The sequence below is a fragment of the Perca flavescens genome, chromosome 14 (assembly GCF_004354835.1).
Source record: "Perca flavescens isolate YP-PL-M2 chromosome 14, PFLA_1.0, whole genome shotgun sequence".
Taxonomy (NCBI): domain Eukaryota; kingdom Metazoa; phylum Chordata; class Actinopteri; order Perciformes; family Percidae; genus Perca; species Perca flavescens.
The window spans coordinates 28872601-28895916 of NC_041344.1; the positions used below are offsets into that span (position 1 = coordinate 28872601).

At 40.3% G+C, this 23316-nt stretch overlaps 1 protein-coding gene across 7 annotated transcripts in view; it reads right to left on the bottom strand.

The window, feature by feature from the left end:
• The window catches only part of phactr4a (phosphatase and actin regulator 4a), a 38829-nt gene extending 19476 nt beyond the window's left edge, over nucleotides 1-19353 (bottom strand). Inside the window, exons 1-3 of one of the 7 annotated variants that reach the window (XM_028597344.1) lie at nucleotides 18955-19353; nucleotides 17982-18073; nucleotides 14846-14936 (exon numbers count right to left, since the gene is read on the bottom strand). In XM_028597344.1, coding sequence (XP_028453145.1) covers nucleotides 14846-14861 — 16 coding nt within the window. In that variant the 5' untranslated portion in view covers nucleotides 14862-14936; nucleotides 17982-18073; nucleotides 18955-19353. Of the gene's footprint in view, nucleotides 1-5055; nucleotides 5310-7844; nucleotides 7890-14845; nucleotides 14957-17981; nucleotides 18074-18954 lie in introns of those variants that run through there. The other 6 variants (XM_028597345.1, XM_028597348.1, XM_028597346.1 and 3 more) reach the window with 6 other exon arrangements.
• Between the last annotated feature and the right edge of the window lie 3963 nt (nucleotides 19354-23316).

Genomic DNA, 23316 nt, shown 5'->3' on the forward strand with positions numbered 1-23316 from the left:
TTTAAAATTGTGATAGATGCATACCAATATGACAGTATGACATTTTACCGTGTAAAGATTAAGTTGTCAGTGCTCTCTAATGGCCACATTATTTCTAAATTAACTCAACCCTTCTCTGTGCTGCATTCTTTTGCTACTTATCGGCCAAAATAAAAACCATAACCAATCTGAAATAAGATAATATAGGCCAGTATCTCCCAGACAGATTTCAAACTAATATTCTGAAACTAAATAACACACATTCACATAGAATGCCTTCATCTGTCAGAGTGGACAACTGCTGACCATGATAACCCAAAAACATCCATACTTTCACTGTCAATGTAAACGTGTTCAGTTTGAACCTACCACTGCAGCAATGCTGGCATCACTACAGAGCACATCATGTAAATTAACTAGGGGTGCAACGGAACAAAACTCACGGCATGGATCGGCAACAGCAGTGACCAAGTCTTTAGGCACCGGTGCCATATTAGCACCGGATTTCAACATGCGCCGTTCACGTAAACAGAATATTGCGTTGCCTGTATCTTTTAACGGCAACCCTCCATAGAGATTTATCAGCCTGCTTTAAGTAACAGTAAAAATGTATTTCACACTATTATTATGGTTAAACTTTGCTACTGATCCGCGGTTCACATGCATTCCGAACAGAGAGCATTGATCCACACAGACCAAGGACCAACTATGGTCCGTTACACCACTAAAATTAACTGGCGGATTAGTTCCAACTTGTGGGACAAACATGACATGAGATATATTCAAATTACTGCAATGCATCACATGGCAGGACAGAAAGATTTGTACTCTTCAGTCTTGACCGCTTTTTTTTTTTTAATTGGCCCTTTGTCTTCACACTACTGGGAGCCAATAAAGCTTCAGAAAGGCAGGTCGGATTAGCTATATATTATTTGACATTCCTTACTTACTGAACATCCCCGTTTATTACCTTTAATGTGTGAGTGTGATCATGTTTTTCTGATGCAGTCTGGCACACATGTATATTAAGGAGCTGAAACAGTATTTTTTTTTGGACCGATAGACCCACAGTTTGGTCACAGATAAAACAAACACAACATATACTGTATATTATACGTGCTGGTTAACTGAAATTCAAAAAACAAATGTTTGTACATGAAAAACTTATTTTGTGTCTATCCACTGTATGAAGTGAAGCAGGCCATGTGTGAAAGCCTATGATGAAAGCAGGCATACACAGGTCTGTGATCTGTGTGCAGTGCACTGGCCCTCACAGCTATTCCTGACACATAAGCTAGACACCAGCGGGTGTTAAATTGGTAAGGGGTGGGGTTGCAGTGAACTGGGAGAACACTGAAGTGCTTGGCGGCAACAGTGTGATGTGGTGACCAGGGGTGTCACGATTCTTCAAATCATTGATTCGATTACATTTTCGATTCTAAAGTTACGGTTCGATTCTCGATTTTTACTCTCTTTTTTTTTCTTTTTTTTTTAAAGCACAGGTTGCTATGGCATTTTTAGACTAGACTTGTATGTAATATAATATCTGACCTTTGTTTGCAATGTACCACATTACATTGTCAAATTTAAAACATTTATTAACAACATAATGTAACAATAACTAGGGCGGTCAAATCGCGATTAATCGCTGAATTTCTATAGTTAATCGCGATTAATCGCGTGTTTTGTAACATGATTAAAATTCGTATTAATAATAATTATTTTGCATTTCAGAACTGTTTAAGTACATATTAACAATGGAAAGCAAGTCTTGCCAGTGTATCTTGATTGGGAATCAAATGAATGCAAATAAAGTTACTTTATGAACTTGCTTTAAGATTTGTATTAGTTTATTATTTATTTACTGTAAACAAAAGAAGAAAAAAAAAAGGGTACTAAACAGTCAGGAACTTGTTTATTGTTAAGGCCAGGGTCAAAATTAAAGATTTAATAATAATGTAATAACTATAACAATAACTTATTTCACCAGTAAATTGCTGTTGAACGACAAAAGCAACCACCAGATGGGAAAATGGTATTTTACAATTACTGTGAATACACCACAAGGCTACCTATTTTAAGTGAACGCACCGTCTGTGATGTTTAATTCCGACAATGGCAGCTGCTGCGCTGCAGAGCAGACGGTTACATCCCGGTGTTGGAATCCTCTACAGTGACATACAGTCACATTTTACACTGTTTAACGTCAGCTGTCAGCATTTTAACCGTGTTTAATCCAGCTGCTAGTTAAAGGTAGGCTAACGTTACCTGCTGTCAGGTGTAATGTAAAGTCAGGCACCGAAATGAGGCACCGAAATTTTTGTTCTTATTTCGGTCTTGTTACTACATTTTAGGTCGGCACGCTTCGGTACAAAACCCTCCTTACCAGAGTCAATATAGCGTGCAGTAACTTCTAAATAATTTTCATTACTCACTGACGTCCAGTGATCACCGGTTGATGAGACAGCGTTTGCACTTTGGTTTCAATAACAGGTCGGCGAGTAGCACTCTCCAAAATAGTGCTTTGCCTGAGCCCACTAGCATCAACCTGAGTCACGGTAACTGTACTATGCTTAGCTCGTAGGTGGTAGCTCAAGCTTGATGTGCTTCTGTGATATTTTAAGTCGGCTTTACACAATCTGCCTATAGCTTTCGACTTGTCTACGAGCCGTCCAGGAGTTTTGGAAAATAAAAAGCGCCATTCAGAATTGTGTTGCTGCTGCATTTCTCCATCATGCCTGCAGCGGTAGGATGTGTTACTAGTTAGTATGACAGCTTGATGATAAGTAAAGGTGCGGCAAAGGGTCAAAATAGTAGCCTGTTAGGCACGACGTGAAGCCGAGTGAAGTGAAAATAAATTAATAAATGGCGGCATGCAATAAAAAAAAAATGTACGCGTTATGCTCGGCCCTTAATCGCTGACAGCCCTAACAATAACATATCTTCAGTCAATTGGAATCTTGACAATTTGTCAATAAAGTAAAAAGAAAAATGTTTACCGACCATCCTGAAGGCAAACGCTTCGTAGCACACGGAGTTGGGTGTTTGAAGCACTAATGGGCTAATTATTGCTAACTAAACTGCTAGTTAACATTAGTAAATAAACTTAAACAGTTTGCCTGCAAGCTTCTCCTGTACTGTATGGTAATTCCTCTACTATGCAACAGCAGGTCGCGTGGTCTTTAGCCTGTTTTAACAAAATCGTCTGCTACGGAGCCATAACGTGAGATACAAGGTAATGGAGCCTTTTATACATTGTCTTTCTTTAGAAATAAACAGTGGACAAATAAAGCCTTTAGACGCTTCAGATGCAAAGTTATTCGCTGTCAAAGTGACGTCAAAATGAATGGCAGTCAATGGGATGCTAATGGGGGGTGAGAGCGAGGTAGCATCAAAATGGCGCCATAGGAGGTACACATTGTGGAGAGAGGCTTACCCCCATTTTAGCATGCAGGCTAAAATTCAACCGTGCGGTTTTGTTGTAAGCAGAAGGAATATCCGCTAGCTGCTAGGCTAATGTGCAATGGTATACACACAGAATACGGTACACGCACATAGCAGAGCTTGCAAACTGTAGCTATTTTTGTCGACAATGCAAACGTCAACATAACTCACTGAAAATCCCAAAAACTTCCACACACTTCAGTGAAAAAGGAGGGGGCTGAAGTTCTGTCGATGGGTCTCCAGCAGTTGCAGTTGCCATGGTATCTTTTGACTGGCTCTAGCTAAGTTACAGGAGGTTGACTGACTCGCAGCACTTCAATACTTGTGTTTTTTTTTCCACTTGAAAAGCTGACCGGACGTGACATGGGGGCGTGGCAGTATCGACAATTCCATTTTTTTATTTGTTATTCAAGATTGTGACATAATTTCAGTGACACTCTTAGTGGTGACCTTGTACAGCGGAGCATGACAATCTGAGACGGCTGCTTTTCACAGAACCAGCAGAGAATTAAAAAGGCACCGATTCCTAACAGAGGCGGAGAAAGACAGTAGGAAAAAAGCACTACAGTGCTCAGACCAAACACTACAAGCCAGGCCCTCAGGTACGCATTTATAAAAGTGACTTGAAACAGGAAAGCTTGTTATAACAAAACCTGAGACTGAATTAACCACATTGGCTTCTGTAAATGTTCAGCCGTTTAAACTCAAAGGAATTAAAAATAAAAAATAAAAAAAAGCACAAAACCTGCACTAACCCAATACCCTGTAGTCCTCGGGTCAAGCTGCCCATATGACTCATGCCAATCACATGACAATTTGACACCAACTACACAAGCAAGCACACCCGAGGCAAAAATACATTTTGCATGGAGTGCGAATATGTAACGAAGAGGATGTTCTCATCTTACTAGTTTCATTTAGGCAAGAGTGATGAGAAGTGTTTGAACAGAAGCCCTACAGTAGTTTAAAATACAAAGCAAATATTGATCCAACAAGTTAGTCAGGCCATGTCCAACAGCTCAGTGTCAGAAGATTAAAAGGCTGCGATATTATGCAGAAGAAAAAATGACGGACAGGAGGTGTCCTGTGTTTCATAGATGGTGGATTGCAATAGCTGCAAGCTGTATGTTTAAAAAGGAATCGTAGAGGTGCAAATAGAACTTGAGAATCCATCTTTTGACATCAAAAAACTGGTTCTGAATGTTTGAACAGTTATTAACTTAACCGGCTTTAGAGTTTACAATACACCTGTGGTCCACAATATGACTTGAGAAGCCAAATCGTTCAAAAAAAAAAAAAAAAAAAAAAACTGATCCAAATAGGGAAAGATGGTGCCAGTTGGTGCCTTACACCCTCAAATCTTGCAGCGCTGAGTGCAGACAGAAAGAAGTTTGTGTGGCTTCTGCATTTCACAATCACCACATTCCATCTGCATGCATTCATCTATACCCGTCTGTGCCTGTCGCCTTCCAGTTTCTCTCTGCTTTAACAACAACTGCATATATTATCCTCTTGTTGGCTTTCCATTTTGCGGAAATGTAAACATGCTGGCCAGGTCGTTTCCCCATCTAAAACCAGTAAACATGTTCACGGCAACCATTTAGTGCTACGCCTCTGGTCTCTCCGACTCACCCGTGTTGTGTTGGGCTGGTTGCTGGGCCACTGTCTCACTGCTAGCACTGTGTCCCATGCTACGGCTCCTGTCCCCGCTGGCCTGCCGGGCCCTGCCTCTCCTGAGGCCCGCAGCAGGAGAGCAAAAGCTAAAGCCACCTCGCTCTTCTCCAATCAGACATAGAGCTACAGTAACTCAAGACTGTCTTGACTGCTCACTTGCGCCGTTTGGTTTCTCTTGTCTCACGCTCCCCCCTCCCTTCAGCCTGTGTGATTTGGTCTCTCCCTCCCTTCCTCCCTCCTTCTTTAAAACACAAAACACACTCACTCCCTATGTTCCTATGTCCCTCCCTTCTTGGAGCTCTGACTTTATAAATAAGGTACGTGAATAAGGTAATCCAGCAGATGCCGTTCATTCCTCAGAGCACATTTTTCAGGGGCAAAGTTCACAGCGGGCGAGCTTTGAGGTTTGGCCAGTCCTGCAATCAAGCCTTGAGGGATTTGCGATGCAGTGGGCCCCACGCTAGCACCGGTTCACAGACTGACAAAACACTACTCCCCGAAGGACGAGGGGCGGGCTCTGCAGGGTGAGGTAACTCGAGAAGTGGAAGGCGAGCCGGGCTAAGGTGGAGCTCAAAGCCGGAGGAGAGGAAGTGACACGGCGGCGGTGTCCAATGACTCTCCAGGGTTTGTCCTTTAAACCACAAAACGCATGTGCGAACTGTTATCACTTTTGTTAGAAAGTAGCAACTCTCGTTTTACAGCCACACTTCAATTTCTTTGACTATATTGGTACGGATGTCTATTACAACTTAATTGCCATTGGTTTTAGCTACTTCCAGAAATTTTGAATTGTGTTTCTTAAAATGCAGACAAATTCTGAAAATCTTCACCGGAAACTTCTGCTCTTTACATACTGTATCTCTCTCAAGCTTTTTGTTATACTGACAAAGTGTCAAGCACATAACACCTGAGCAGACACAAGGCCAAAACTTGTCTAGAGACCTTAATCTCACATACAGTACATCCCCCGTGCACAGAAACAGGGCAGCCAGACAGTCTGTGTCTGAGCATTTCTATCAGAGCACTGTGTGATTAGCTTATATGTAATCAGTGTGTGGGAGTTAGATGAGGTCCTTCTTGTTATGTTAGAGATAGTAATGGGAAGTAGGAAAATCCTACTGCTAATCAGACAGAACTTGGTTTATAGAAACTGATTCAAGTCTTTTCAAGAGGACAAGACAGCGCAGTGTAATAACCCGTTTATGGCATTTATTCTCCACTGATTAGGGGGGTTCGGGTGGGGGGGGGAACGACAGGAAGATAGCATTAGTATCTTTCCATAAAGTGTAGTTTTGACTAAATGTAATCCACCGTTACTGCATTATGATGTAATCGAAACAAAACATTTTATTTAAAAAAAAACGGTCCAAATAGGAAGAGGTTTGGTAAGCAATGATAGAGTGAGCTATACAGGACTGCCTTCGTAATATGCTCCATCACTGTTGCTCCCTCTGCAGCCCAATTAAAGCTACAGCATGAGAGCACAACTCTTGACACAGGAATGCGTGGAAGGCAAGACCACAAGCCAGCCTTTTGGTAAACAGTTAAGGTTAAACAGGTAATTAGGACAATAATCCAGGAAATCACTGGTAAATAGAGAGGGATCACAACATAGGACATCTTCACATTTTTTGACCCGTCATGGCACCGAAATCCTTTTCACTCGTTCCAAACAGCAGCAGCAGATGGAGACAAACCCCTTTTTTTTTTTCAGGCTTGTAAACAATCCACTCTTAACATGAGAACATTAAGCCCAGCTCAACAAAAACATGACTCACAAAAACACTGTCATACGTAACGCAGGCCAACACGGTAGATGGTTCTTCACTTTCGGATCAAAATACAAACACATGTAAAGCCTTCTAGCTGCCCCTACAGCCATGTCTTCTTGTCCAAAACACATTACTTAAAAAAATTAAAATCGGCCAAGGAGGAAGTCCAGTTTATTTTATAGTGCTTGGCCACAAGGCCAGGCAGAGATGAGTAGATGATACTTCCCTCAATCTGTCCCTGTCATAACTCAGTTGCCTTTAAAATGATAATGGAGCCATGCCCTGTCCTGTCTTGGCATTTCAATGAACAAAAACAATAAATGATAATTAGCATTCAATACAGTCTCAACCATGTTATAAGTCGTATTTCAACAAAGGCTATATTGTCGGTCCAAAAAAGAACACTATTAGTTTGAAGGAACTGAAAAATAAATCTTCAACATTTAACATCCAACAACAGACAAAGCAGGCTTACTGTACTCACAAATATATTCAGATTGAACAGCCATCCCAGGTATTTTCCCACAGAAAATACACTACAACAGTTGAGCCTAAGAACAGAGATCCTCCCTGGGCTACGTGGTATGTGGAGGTCTGTCAATGATCAAGGACAGTGGCGAAATAGACACAAGGCCACGAGTGACAGTGACAGAAACCGGCAGCTCTGCTAACCTACAGGTGTGTCCTCTGGGTGAGGGCCAATCAGATAGCTGCAGTGTCAACAGCACAATGCGTCACAGGGCCAGCCCCTTATTCGACAGCTTCATAACCCAACACTTTGTTTGATGACTCACCACTTTCTGCCATCACGATACTATCGTTAAGATAAGGCCAGTCTCACTACAGCCGATATTTGTTATACCTTTTATGCAAAGGCATAAGTTTGGATTTTTTATATTTTGATGATTTGTTTAATCTGCTGACATATTTATCCAGCATAAAACTACAAATATATATAATATGAGGTTTCCTTACCAGGATTTTCCATCACAGTGTCCAAACCTCAGCAGTTAGCAGCTGCTGAAACAAATGAACAAATGGGAGCATTATGAAATTTATAAGAATAATTTCAATATTATAACTTACACAACACAATGGATTACTTCAATATAACATGTGGGTGACTATAATTTAGGGCTGTCAATCAACTTAAATATTTAATCGCAATTTAACCGCATGATTGCTTACTTCGTACTTAATCACACTTGAATTATTAAACATTTTTTATCTTTTCAAAATGTTCCTTAAAAGAGATATTTGTCAAGTATTTGATTAGTCTTAACATGAGAGTGGACAAATATGCTTGCTTGTCTATTTTTTATTGGAAATCAATTTACACCAAAACAATGACAAATATTGTCCAGAAACCCTCTTAGTGGCGTTTTTTTTTTCTTTTTTTAACCTTGAAAATCTGTTGAAGTCAGACATATTTAAATCCCTCTGGTCAAGTCTGGTGAAATAATTCCCTTTACAGTGTATGCACCTGCCTCGTCACCTGTAGCCACCACCCTGTCTTACTCAATGTCCCGCCCACAGCACTTTTACTCCAGTGTTTCCCACAGGTTGAGAATTTTCTCGAGGTGGTGGGTGGCGCGTGATGCAACGCATGTGATGGCTAGGTTCGGTAATAAACTAGTCAAACAAAAGGTTTATAGACTATTTATTGAAAACAATGACCAAATAACATTAACAGATAATTTAGAAAGAAATTACTATTTACATATTAAAACACACCAGACTAGAAGATGATGTGTAGCCTTCATATACTTTGACCATGAGTGAGTGGCTTTACTATTTTGTCTTTCGGTCTTTGTAAGTTAGCCCACCCAGGCACATTCCAATTAATCAATCACGTTGTTATGGCATATGGGTCGATTATATGATGCATCGCAATTCTATCTTGAAAAATTATGGCTTGGTGAAGAAAACTAAATTAGAAATTAATGATAGAATTTTATTCTTATTGACAGCCAGTATCAAGTTCAAGTTCCACTTTATTTATCCTTAGAAAAGGAAATTTGATTTGCAGCAGGATATTCAAAAACACACACATACAGTGAGGAAAATAAGTATTTGAACACCCTGCTATTTTGCAAGTTCTACGACTTAGAAATCATGGAGGGGTCTGAAATGGTCATCGTAGGTACATGTCCACTGTGAGAGACATAATCTAAAAATAAAAATCCAGAAATCACAATGTATGATTTTTTAACTATTTATTTGTATGATACAGCTGCAAATAAGTATTTGAACACCTGAGAAAATCAATGTTAATATTTGGTACAGTAGCCTTTGTTTGCAAGTACAGAGGTCAAACGTTTCCTGTAGTTTTTCACCAGGTTTGCACACACTGCAGGAGGGATTTTGGCCCACTCCTCCACACAGATCTCTAGATCAGTCAGGTTTCTGGGCTGTCGCTGAGAAACACGGAGTTTGAGCTCCCTCCAAAGATTCTCTATTGGGTTTAGGTCTGGACCTTGATATGTTTCTTACAGAGCCACTCCTTGGTTATCCTGGCTGTGTGCTTTGGGTCATTGTCATGTTCGAAGACCCAGCCTCGACCCATCTTCAATGCTCTAACTGAGGGAAGGAGATTGTTCCCCAAAATCTCGCAATACATGGCCCCGGTCATCCTCTCCTTAATACAGTGCAGTCGCCCTGTCCCATGTGCAGAAAAACACCCCCAAAGCATGATGCTACCACCCCCATGCTTCACAGTAGGGATGGTGTTCTTGGGATGGTACTCATCATTCTTCTTCCTTCAAAACACGGTTAGTTGAATTATGACCAAAAAGTTCTATTTTTGTCTCATCTGACCACATGACTTTCTCCCATGACTCCTCCTCATCATCCATATGGTCATTGGCAAACTTAAGACGGGCCTTGACATGTGCTGGTTTAAGCAGGGGAACCTTCCGTGCCATGCATGATTTCAAACCATGACTTCTTTGTGTATTACCAACAGTAACCTTGGAAACGGTGGTCCCAGCTCTTTTCAGGTCATTGACCAGCTCCTCCCGTGTAGTTCTGGGCTGATTTCTCACCTTTCTTAGAATCATTGAGACCCCACGAGGTGAGATCTTGCATGGAGCCCCAGTCCGAGGGAGCTTGACAGTCATGTTTAGCTTCTTCCATTTTCTAATGATTGCTCCAACAGTGGACCTTTTTTCACCAAGCTGCTTGGCAATTTCCCCGTAGCCCTTTCCAGCCTTGTGGAGGTGTACAATTTTGTCTCTAGTGTCTTTGGACAGCTCTTTGGTCTTGGCCATGTCAGTAGTTGGATTCTTACTGATTGTATGGGGTGGACAGGTGTCTTTATGAAGCTAACAACCTCAAACAGGTGCATCTAATTTAGGATAATAAATGGAGTGGAGGTGGACATTTTAAAGGCAGACTAACAGGTCTTTGAGGGTCAGAATTCTAACTGATAGACAGGTGTTCAAATACTTATTTGCAGCTGTATCATACAAATAAATAGTTAACAAAAATCATATACTGTATTGTGATTTCTGGAATTTCTTTTTAGATTATGTCTCTCACAGTGGACATGCACCTACGATGACAATTTCAGACCCCTCCATGATTTCTAAGTGGGAGAACTTGCAAAATAGCAGGGTGTTTAAATACTTATTTTCCTCACTGTACATGTGTAAACAACATTATAAACACAGCACAAGACACACATCAACACCTTGAGTGCCTAAACTCATTCAGTAAGAAATATGGCCAATGAGCAACCACTGGATGCTTAAATTCTTTCAAAAATAAATATAGTCTGCATTTACACGTCTTTTAACTAATGGTACCACACACAAAAAAATTCTGAGAAACTCAAACTGCTATTGCAAAGTACCCTTCTGCTATCTACACACCCCTAATCAACACATCTGAGAAATGACACCAGCTTTATGTTAACTTGCACCAAATCAATTCAACACAACTAGGGCTGCTCCCTCTTAGTCGATTAGTCGACTAATCGGTCAATTTAGTCTTAGTCAACTTAGATTTCTTTAGTCAATTAGTCATGTTTTATGTTTTTTTCATGCTGAATGACTTATTTCCAAGAAACATACGAGCACATCTCTGGTAAACACAAGAATTAAGGGTTGACATTTTACCTAATAGATATCACCGTGAAACCTACTTTGATTACGGCAATTTTTTGTTGTATTACACGTTTTCTGAAATGTGTTTAAATATGCAAGGAAGCATTATCTTATTCAATACATGCATCCTTTTGCATGACTCTTTGCGGAGAAACTCAGATTTACAGATCTGTCGATTAAATGAACTAATCGATTAGTCGATACAATGGAATGAGTGTTAGTCGACTAAGAATTTCTTCAATCGAACACAGCCCTAAACACAACAATCCAACGAATAGCAGAGACATGTAGAGAGTAGACGTGTTGAAATTAATCGATGCATCGGGATGCGGACATGGACGATGCAAACATTCTCAGTCACACACACACACACACACACACACACACACACACACACACACACACACACACACACACACACACACACACACACACACACACACACACACACACACAGCAAAGAATCCCAAATCGAGAAGAGGAAACATCGAAAGACACTAGTTAGCTTGGCGAAGATCTAAGTGGAATAACGAAGCTGAAGAGGTGTAGCTACACTACGGCACTTTTCCTGTCTAACAGCAGTGGTTTAGAACAAACGTTGTGCAAGTGTGCCTGGCTAAAGTTGGAGCTAACGGACTAGCCAAAGTTGGAGCTAACGGACTAGCCAAAGTTGGAGCTAACGGACTAGCCAAAGTTGGAGCTAACGGACTATCTAAAGTTGGAGCTAACGGACTAGCTAAAGTTGGAGCTAATGGACTAGCTTAAGTTGGAGCTAACGGACTAGCTAAAGTTGGAGCTAGCGGACTAGCTAAAGTTGGAGCTAACGGACTAGCTAAAGTTGGAGCTAACGGACTAGCTAAAGTTGGAGCTAACGGCGGAGAGTTGCTAATTCGGAGGACGCTGATTTTGGACCAGAGAGGACGAAAGCACGTTTCCCCGTTTCCCTGCTGAAGAGGACTTTGCCGTAGCTGGTGACTGGTTTTCGTGTTTGAGCTGTGTTTCTTGGACTAACAACTAACTGTAAGTTGGATTTATGTGTGTCTGCGTCACTAAAGATAACGTCCTGCTGCTCGTCCACTTGAGCTACCATCAGGCCCGCAACTTTTTTTTTTTTTTTTTTTTTTTCCTCTGGGCGTGTGTGGGTAGGTAGGTGTGTGATAACACAGTGGTTTAATAGGGTTTGTGTAAGTTTTTGTAAGTTTTACATTTAAACTGCTGTAAGGAGGAATCATTTTGTGTAGCTGGAGTGTTTTAAGTGGAAACTGATAGAGAAACGGGTTAAAGGACAGTTGTGTGTAATATCATTTGAAGAAATATTGCAGCTAGCATATTTGAAAGGTGTGATTTGTGTTATGTTTTTTTTGTTATTCAATATAACGGCTAAGTATTATTTGTAAATTTAAGTTATTGTTCAGTAAACAATACCTTTTTTGTTAAAGAGTTGTCTGGGGTCAGTTATTCCAATACAGCACAATAGATTTGCTGGTTAAAAGTAGGGTGGTATATGACTTATCCAAAATAGGTAAACCTTCGTGGTAGCTACTTTAAAGAAATGAACCCAAACACTTCATCATTCCAGTCTAAAGTTACGTATTGCAGCTTGGGCATTGCACTTGACAATGTAAGTTTGTCAAGTCAAATATCCTATATGGCATCGTGATATCGAATCGAAGACCTGACAATCGTAATCGAAAAATCAGCGAAGATTCACACCTCTAGTAGAGAGACCTGCACATTTAGTACAACAACCTGTTTAACATTACATCTGCCCAATACAGTGCACACACACAATTTTGAACATCCTGTAGCTTTAAGACAGAGCAGCAGGAATGATCATAGTGTCAAGATCAGGACCACACGCACATACTGTATAAGCAACTGGCATTGACAAACAAAGTAAATTAGGGTTGTCTCTCCCAGTGAGCTTCACAGTTACTTTTCAAATTGTCAAATTGCCCTGCTTGTAATTGGTCAAAACCAGTAGGTGTGGCTACATCATGACGCTAACAGGGAAGGGTCCAAACAGCAGTATCAGACTGCACTTTGGAATGTCAAACGATCCTAAAGAACAAACTGGTAAAACCAAACCTGTGTGACTGAATAGGCTGCACAATGTGTACACTGCAGCATAAAAGGGAGAGTGTAGCCTGGCATGCAAGTATTTGACCTACTTATCAGCTGGACTAGGCCAAGGTTTTATGGATTTATAAAGCACAGTTTCTCTGTGAATTCAGCTTTAAAATGTAGTCGAGATAAAAGTAAAGTACAATAAACCAATATTAGTAACATTTAGCTACAAAATGTAGGACTGTAGTCAACCAAAAGAAAAATTTTGGTCGACTGAAATTCCACCTATTCTTCAACCAATCCGTTGGTCGATGGGAAAAAAGAAATTCGACCAGAGTGCACCGAGTGCACCCTATCTGGTAGCACAGCGTGATGTCCTGAGGGCAGCGTATTTTTTTTTTTAATGCTTTGCAATGGGAGCGCCACAGGAGCGCCACGGGACGCAGAGCGTCTATTCTGCACGGAGCGCTGTTTTTCTAGTCGCGGCGAGTTGAAAAAAAGTTTAGTCACCGTTCACAGTCCCCCAGCCGTCCAATCACAGAGGAGGAGGGGCGGGACAAATAGGCTTTTTACTTGATATTGGGACCATTAAGCGTGTACTTAAATTGACTGGCGCTTTGCACACAATACTAAGGTACTTTGTTGTGTGACGTAATTCCCAAGAGGCTGCCTTGTAGGGGTGGGGGGAAAAAAATCAATACAGTATAGTATCGCGATATTTTTCGTGATAATACCGTATCGATACACAGACGCCAAGTATCAATCTTTTATGACATATGTGTTGGTCAGTCTGTCTGCTTGACAATCCCATTTTGCAGCAATACAACTGAAGTGAGATGAACAAACAGGGAAATTTATCTTTTTTGATAAAACAGATGTTGACAACATTTTCCCATGGGGACATTTGAAGTTGGAAAAAAATACATTGCAATATATCGCAGAATATTGCAATATGTTTAAAATCGCAATAATATCGTATCGTGACATAAGTATCGTGATGATATCGTATCGTGAGGCCTCTGGTGATTCCCACCCCTACTGCCTTGTGGGCGGCTCTGCGACGCGCACATACACAGGGACCAGACCAGACAGCGGAGCAGCATTGCACACGAAATGCCGAAGCATTTCCTGCTAAAGATTTCCCACCGTGGTCAGAAAATACAGAGGAGACACTTTGTTTCTCTCACTATGACTCTGGAGTCGCTACTCGCTCGCCGTCACTCTCACTTCTCCCTCACTCTATCACCCACTCCCCACACACAAGTATAAACATCAGGCCACTTACGTAGGCTACGGCGAAAGCTCTGCGTGGAGCCTGCGCACAACCATAAAACAAGACTAGTGCAGCTTCACTGTTGAACAGCAAAAAAAATGTCCCATGTACCGTCCCAGTCAGGACCGGACAAGTGGGAGGCGGAGTGCACCATGTGCAAAGCTGGCACATATGTTTCAGTGTCTTTATTATTCATCGTATTACATTGAAAAGGTATTATGAGATATTTTGTTGAAGCTGGATTTTCTAACACATATCACATCTAACATATTTATTTATTTTAAAAGAGAGCTATTATTTTGTTACAGGTTGTTACAGATTTTATTTTATAACAGAAGTTATTTATGCACCATTGAGGCATAATAAAGCATGTTCATTATTCTCCGAGAAGCCTGTCTGGGTTTGTGTCTCAAGGCCGGGCCGAGTGTCCTCTTTTTTGGAAATCAAAATATGGTCACCCTAGCCCAACCTATCGGCGTGCCTTCCAAAAGACGTCAGGCCGAAGAAAATGTCTTGTGAGACCAACTTACTTCTATTGAAGATCATTGGTCGTCGATAAACTCTTCTCCAGAAACGTTGTCCTTGCTGATTGGATATGATTTCTGGTTCCAACCGGGAAAACTAGGCAGCAAAATGATGACGGCACATGTAAAATATACAAACAGACCGGAACATAAAACAGGAGGACACAAAAGTCAAACACAACTTCAGCCTGAAAACATGCTTGAATTTATTAGCTCAGATCCCTGTCAGGAGACGGTCATTGCCATAGACAAAACTAGTTCAATACCTCAAATGCAAACTAAAGCAGCTCTGTCTTGAACTTCAAATCAGCTAGTTTCAGCTGCATTCTAACGGCAGACAACCCTCTGCCTGGTCAGCTCTGGTTCAGTCCAACAGGTTTGACAAGTCTTTGGCTACAGTATAATGTACACAGCACATGCTCAACAGCTGCAGGCGGGACTACATGTCTGTACTGTACACCACTTCAAATGATCAATTTTAACGTCCACTACTCTAGTATGTAGCCTATGTCACTGCTTCATATCACCCTGAGGTTGTCCTCGATGTTTCCACAGGAATACAGTTATCTTACTTTTTAACTTGTAAATAATGGAATTGCTCACAGCAGGAAATGTTTTTATTAAAATGTAGTAAAATCCATAAAGTGACTTAGATCAGGAAACGGAGCTCCTGGTACATGAAAAACTGTACTCGGGGGTAAAAAACTGGTTTCGACTGGGAATTAGAAAATGTGGTGCAATAAATAGGCCGATTACTGTCAACAGGGCCTGTGTACAAGAAAAACTGATAAAACTACAGTTACTGAACACAAATACTGTCGCTTGTATTGTTGTGTCTGGATATCTATGGCATAATTTACTCTAAATGTCTGAGCTAATTAACAATGATAGCCCTATTTGCTTTTGTTTATTTGCTTACCATTTCAAAAAATCCTTAACAAATGTATTATTCATTGCGCCAACCGCCTATAAAGAGAGAGAGAAGTTGATACGCACTTGAAGTCACAAATAATTCACTAGATAAAGTTCAGCACCGCTGCAACCCAATTCTGTTCTCAGATATCTTCCCAGTGCACTGGGCCCAGGCGAGCTGGTGCAGGCTGGCAGCAGGGCCAACACAGAGGGGAGTTAATGTATGCCGTTTTGTGAGCATAAGTAAACTGGAGCAGCTGAGCTAGGAGACTCATACCCGCATTCTAATGCTGAAGCCCTCAGGACACCACGTGGACATGTACAAACACACCAACGGTTGAGGAGTAAATAGCCCGGCCCACGAGATTCCTTACGTTTAGTATTAAGTCACTGCTTCAATGTTGTCTTTGTCAATGAAGCCCACCTGAAATACCTGGGTATTAGGGCTGGGCGATATTAAGTGTGGGGGGGAAATCAATTCAGCATAGTATCGCAATATTTTCCGTTGCAATGCTGTATCAATACACAGATGCAAAGTATCTATCTATAATTATATGTGTTGGTCAGTTTGTCTGCTTGACAATCCCATTTTGCAGCAATAACATTTAAGTGAGATAAACAAAGAATTGATCTTTTTAGATAAAACAGATGTTGACAAATGTTCCTTTTCGGGACATCATTTCAAGATGGGAAGTTTGGAAAAAAGGTAATAAATTGCAATATATCGCAGAATATTGCAATATGTTTTACAATATCGTCGTAATATCAACATTGAGGTATTTGGTCAAAAATGTTGTGATATCTGATTTTCTCCATATCGCCCAGCCCTAATTGAAAGACAATAAATTATCATATTGAATCATCGCCCAGCCCTACTTGGTATTAATCAACACTGAGTACAGTTTACATAAGAGTGGGCAAAAGGACTGAGAGGTTTTCTGGTTTGGTAACAGGATCTGACAGCAGTATTTCAGTATTTTCACATGAATGCCAGAACACCTTTTGTTTTTTTAAGGTAAACCATTAGACCTTTCTCTTCTGTAATAATATTAGCAATCCAAACTGTAAGCAAACCTTGTTAATGTAGATTTGACTCAGCTCTAATGGAACCAAAGTGCTGTTTTATAACAGATTGTGTTGCCTTAGCAAAGCAATAATAACCGGCGAGATTGCTAAATGATGAATGATACACTTAAAGAACTGTCAGAGATATTTCATACTCTAGATGACATGCTAAATAGGTACTGTATGATTCCTTTAAGAAGTCAATGTTTCAAATCAGCTGTGCTCTGTCTGCACTGGTAGTTCATACATTTTACACAATCCCGTTTGTTCTCGGTTAGCTCCCAGTTAGCTCATTAAGAACTCCCAGTTCATCTGATGAAAGAACGGAGCCCTGCAGAGCTGAAGGAGAGTACAATCAGCCATTGGGCCAAGTTCATTCTGCAGACTTGGCAATCACTGAATAAAGAACCAAGTTGGAGTTGGTTTGGGAGAGAGCTGCTTGGATCTCAATGAGCCACTGTCACCAGCAGGCTGATAATGACACACAAATCTGATTACATAAGTCCCACACGGACCCACAGTACTCAAATGCTCACACAACTCCATCTGAATACAGTACATCTACTTTCTGTTGACTACTATTATACCAACCATAGTAGCTTATTTTACCAAATTCAGCAAATTTTACAGTTTGTTTCCAATCTGAGAATTGCCTAAATGTCAGGGTATAGCTCTTCTGGGGCTGCAAAATGCTGTTAGTTAGTGTTTTAGCAATATGTTTAATTTGTATCTAGATTCAGATCACATGTGCGAGATATTTTTTCTTGATGTGCAGTAGTAAAAGAGAAAATAGCACACATGACAAAAAAAATCCCATACAAAAGTGTTAAGAACCCATTCCTGGATATACACCAAAAACTTTTTCCCATGCAAAAGGCCTACCTTTCTAACACATTTAATTCAAAAATGTGAACACGTTTTCGTGACATACTTCTCACTATCAGAAAATTGGATTGAAAGGATTACCCCTTTGGCTAAAGTACAGATTATCTCCAGCGTACAACAGTTGGATAGCTGCCACCGTAGGTGTTATTTTGAACAAGATTAAAGTTACGAGCCATGGTAGGTGTCCATTTCCCACCATCCGAAGCCTTTGAAAATCAGTGCCAATCTCCTGCAACATATCACCAACAGTATCTCAAACTCATTCTAAAATGCCACTCACCTTTATATTAACTAGATTAAGATCAAATTTACCAACACCTCCTCGGCTGGATAAGCGAAGTGTAATCCCTGTCAGATGCAACAATCCACTATCTGTGTAGAAAGCACAATAACATGACTGACCTGATTACAATGCTGCCTGCTTGCCTATCTAGAACAGATACAATAAACTGCAGCTCCCTTTGTCTTTTCTTTTTAAGAGAGTCTGTGATGTCCTATAGGGCGTATTACCGCATTCAGTCGGTACTAAAAACACTGGGTGCTTGTTGGAACAAGTAGAATGGCATGTCAATGGAATGCAGTGGAATGCTTCACAGTGAGGCAAGTTGTTGAGAGTTTACACCTGAAGCCTCACTCCACTCCAATCTTTACAATGTAATATAATGCTGCAGCCGCCATGTACAATTCTAAGGGGTTAGTGACGCATCAAATGCAAATGTACTAAGTTAGAAGAATACAATTTTAAATTAAAAATAAATATAGGTTTAAACATTCACAAAGTGGTTACGTGTCTTGAAAACAACAAACAGCCAACTCACTGCCACGATAAGTTATAATGGTATGGATAAGTAAGGTATTTTACACAGCATATCGCCCTAGAAAACGTTAACCAATATTGACCAACAAGCTAACATCAGACAGGTACAGGTAACGTTAGCGGATAACAGATGCTAACTGGGGAAAGTTAAAACAGACCGTAACACAGTCTGAAAACTGTCATTTTCGGTCACCCTGTGTATTTTTCCTTTCTAAATTGTCCAACCAAAACGAGGTTTTGGAGCTAAAGAAAGAAACGCATTACAAGAGCACTGACATAATGCGAATCATTGGCTGCTGCTAGCTGAAGTTAAGTTAGAGTCAGCAACAGGTAGCTCCCGTCCCTTTGCTTTAGCATTAGCTTTGTCAGCTAACTAGCTCATACTTGTTCCAGCTCAGAAAGACCCATGTATGTCATGATGCTCAGAGCTACTCACCTTTTCTTGTAACCGGCTAATTCGTGTTGAGGTGTATCAAAAAGGCAGTAGACGTGGTTTTCCTGTATCTCGTTATATCTCGACCCTGATGAGCTACTTTTGACACTTGTCGTTGCTGTCCATAACAGGTAGAAAGCAAGGCGGAACTAGCTTCACCAACTACATTTTGACCCAAATGAAGTCACAAAAAGTAACTTTCTGGAGCGGGCGGAGCAAGAAAACATCGCCTGAATTTTACACAAAATGCTAAGAGAACCGTGAAATGCTGTATTGAAATGTTTGTTAACGCTTTGCTGTCAAAAGGTGCTTCAACTTAAATCGCTAAGGAAGGATTAAATACGGTTGCGCATGAGCACTTCTTAGCAGGGTGGCTGCTGCTCGCCCCATAGAGAGCAGGAATCACGTGACCGACTGAGCTCTCTGAATGTGTAGCAAATGACATTTCTTTGTGATGGTTTGATAAAGAATGTGACCATAGCAAGAAATAATAATACATATTATATATGAAGGTATGGTTAAGGATTGGCCACTAAAACACTTTGGTGAGAGGAAGGGAAAGACTGTTTCCAGTCAGGTGGTTCCATAAACTTTGTCCCCTTTCACCTGATTTTGTCACTATTTGTAATGACAACTTTTACAAAGATGTTTTGAGGAAAATGTGTTGCCTTGAATAGAGGTTAAAAACAATGAATTGTTTTAATAAAGTTAATTTGCTGTATTCAATCGAATAAAGATCAAATTATGACAAATGATAGCCTAAAATATACAAGATATAGCCGATATATTCATTTTTTTTCGCACTTATTTTTCACTTTTAGCACAATCGTAATGAGTATGCCACACGCACTTCAAGAACATAATGCTTGTATGTGACAAATAAAACCCTTGAATCCTTGCACATGAATATTCAGACAGAATGTCACTTTTATTAACATTATATATAATTATCTTTCAGACCACGCACACTGCCATGCACAACTGACAGACTGAGACAGTCATTCCCAGGGCCATACAACTCTACAATGCTTCACAAAAGGGAAGAGGAGAGATAGACTTCTCGGCATAGTCTGTCTGCCTCTCCTTCCTCTCCACCACTTCCACTACCTCCTATAACAACAGTTATGTACTGACTGTCCACTGGCCCACTGTTTACTGGCTATATTAGCCCATATGCACATCCCCTCCCTCCCTCCTTCCCCCAGCATGGACTGAGGTCTAACTCAAAACTTGAACAATGGCTGTCCTTGCACCGCTATATAGTTTTTATGTTACTATGTCTACATCGTTCTCTTATATTGTTCGTATTTAATGCTGGTCTCTAGACTTTATCCTTTATCCACTATTGGACTTATTTGCACTACCACCATGACACTCTCTCATAGAGAACCTTACCATACATACTGAATCACAGGGTCAGTCCCTGCCCTGTCACTGCTAGCGTCTCATGCTTAAACATCCCTTAGTACATTCATGTGGATTTTTTATGATGTATGTGTAGCCTATGTTGTGTGTGATGTCTTTAAGCTACTGGGACCTTGAATCTCTCCTTGGGGATCAATAAAGTATCTATCTATATATCTATCTATCTATAATTTAGAATTGGCAGTTATCCCAGGGTGTAATACAATTTATATTTAAAAAAAAATTGGGTTCAATTTAAGTGCATTTTGAGTAGTAGCAAGGCTTGGTATTACTAGTTCAAGTCCCGGTACGGACCAAGTACAGATTGTAGACTGGTAAATGGAGAGGTGCCAGTTCACCACCTGGGCACTGCCATGGTGCCCAGGTGGTGAAAGCAAGGCAAGGCACCAAACCCCCAACTTATCAGGGTGCCTGTCCATGTACAGTGTAAAATGTAATTTCCCCTTTGGGGGGGGATCAAAAAAGTAGGTCTTCTTCTATTAAGGAAAAATGGTCAGATGTGTGTGTATGTATGAAAAATAGTGGGTGAAAGCCTTTTCACACCACTGTAATGGAAATAAAAAAGACCCTGTAAGTCATTATAATAAAAAAAACGTTCTCAAAATAATGACTTAGTACCTCATTATAATGAAGTCTTTTTTTTTTGGTATAATCACGCTAGGACTTTGAAATGTTATTGTCTAGCTGTTATATGTGTATGTCTGTAACTTTGTTTTAATGTGCTGCTGCTGCTGCTGTGCTGTCTTGGCCAGGACAACGAGAATTCTAATCTCAATGAGGTTACATACATTCTAAATTGCAATGTATCTCATTATAATGAAATACAGGATCTTTTTTTCCTCACAAGGCCTAGTTTTCATCTTATTCTTTTCTTTTACTGGTTGAAATGGGCTTTCATATCAATGCAACTGTGAGAAATATTACAAATGGGCAAATATTTTGTCTTCTTTGTACAAAAGTGTTCAAATGCCCCATCTACATTTTAAGTTGCATTCTGTCTAATTCAACTCTGCTCTCTCTCTAAAACTTCAGTAGTCATACAGCTTTCTTTCTGCAGACGGTACACCGATCAAAAGTATTACTAGGCCTACTGTGTTCTCTTCTGGTCATTTGTTGAACTACATGGTATGAGCACAGTGCATGTTTTTGTAGACTGTAGTGTACACCATAGATCAGCGGCAGAGATATGTCTGCCATCTACTGGGCTGGTAAAGACTCTGCCACTGAGTGCATAGACATAAAGTTGCTGGACAAGTCCAACAACTCAATTCAACAATCATCTGAACAAAGCCACTCACCCAATACCTACCACCTATTACTATTTGCTGTTTAATTGAAAAGTCTTAAATCAAACTCAAACACAGAACAAACTGAGAAACAAATTCAGATTGTTGAATTCCAGAACAATGCGCCGATGCCACAGCTGATACCGAAGCCGTTCAATCAGCGATGAAACTGCTTGTGCCCCTTTGTTTGCCTGGTATTAGGAAGTAAACACAGCATACAGCGCTGCCTGCTGTGTGAATAGCTGCCACAGCCATTCCCAGTCTGGAGTTGTTTTCTCTGCTGAATACCCTGCTGAACAGTTCTCCATGAGAGGAACTGTTGGGTATGGTAAGGAAAAGTCACACAAAAACAAACCTGCCAGTGACCTTTAGGTGGACCCAGTCTAGTCTTAATGCCCGAGACAGGGTTTCCCACCCTCTTATTGTATTTAATTATAGTAACCCTTATATGATTTGATACCAAAGTGATTTTGCTGGGTTAGTGGGCAAGGCCAGCAGAGCTTTATATGATATTGGGACATATCTGTTACCGTTAAAGTGCTGGGATATTAACATTGGAAAAATGGAGGTGATATGGTTCTTACAGTAATATAATAAAAATGTATAGGCCTATATTGTTGGTGATGTATGGTGGCCGACGAGGGAAAATGTGCTACGGCCCAAAACACTTCCATTAGTAGAAACACATCACAAACAACAACACACAAACCCCAAAAACACATGCAACAGAAAAATGCATTTTATCAAAATACAGCATAGAAAATCTGCTTAGAAATATAGGAAATATTGGATATGATAGAACAGCATAATGTAATTCTGCTAAATAAAACATCACATTTTTAGTTTCACTTGTTTTCATTTTAAAAGGTGCAGCAGGTAAGCCTTATAAAACTAACTTTCTGTCACATTTGCTGAAACTGACCCTATGTTTGAGTAGAACTACATGAACTGGATAATTAAAAAAGAAAAAATCTGGCTCCTCTGGCACCACCTACAGCCTGTAGTGCAATTTGCAAAAATCCACCTTATATTTGCATAAATTATTAATATTTTCTTTTTCTTAAATTACACAGCTAAAGACACATTTAGCATAACAGAATTTTTTTTTTGTTAGGGTGTTCGTGAACGTTAGATGACGCTCATCTGTGTTGCCAGATCTCGAGAGAGTTTGTTCCTGAGACAAAGTTTTCTTCTTGATTTGTCCATCTGAAAAATGCCACTTTAGTGTCACATGTTCGGGATATATGTGACAAACTGGTCCAATATTTACTTTGGTGACTATGGGTGAAATAATCAGTTATAATCTGTGTTCACATTCGCTTCTCCCATTGGAATCAATACACTCTAAAGAGGAGTGGCAGTGGCAAAACCCCTGTGACACAGATACAGGAAGTTACTGAGTTGGGGTGTCTCCATTCTAAACTGTCTCTGCTTTTACTGTTTGTAGCTTATCTTTTTAACTTTATGGACCGTTTTCACAGCAGACCTGTTGACTTGTCATAGTAGGAAAAGCACAGCTGAAATTGATAACCTTAACGATGGTTATCGTTAAGTGTCCTAGTAAGCTATTTCAGTGAGTCAGCATGCAGAACACCAGGGCCTCTCCTAAGTGGAATGCAGCCATCAGTAATGTTCTAATAAGGTTCTTTTACAA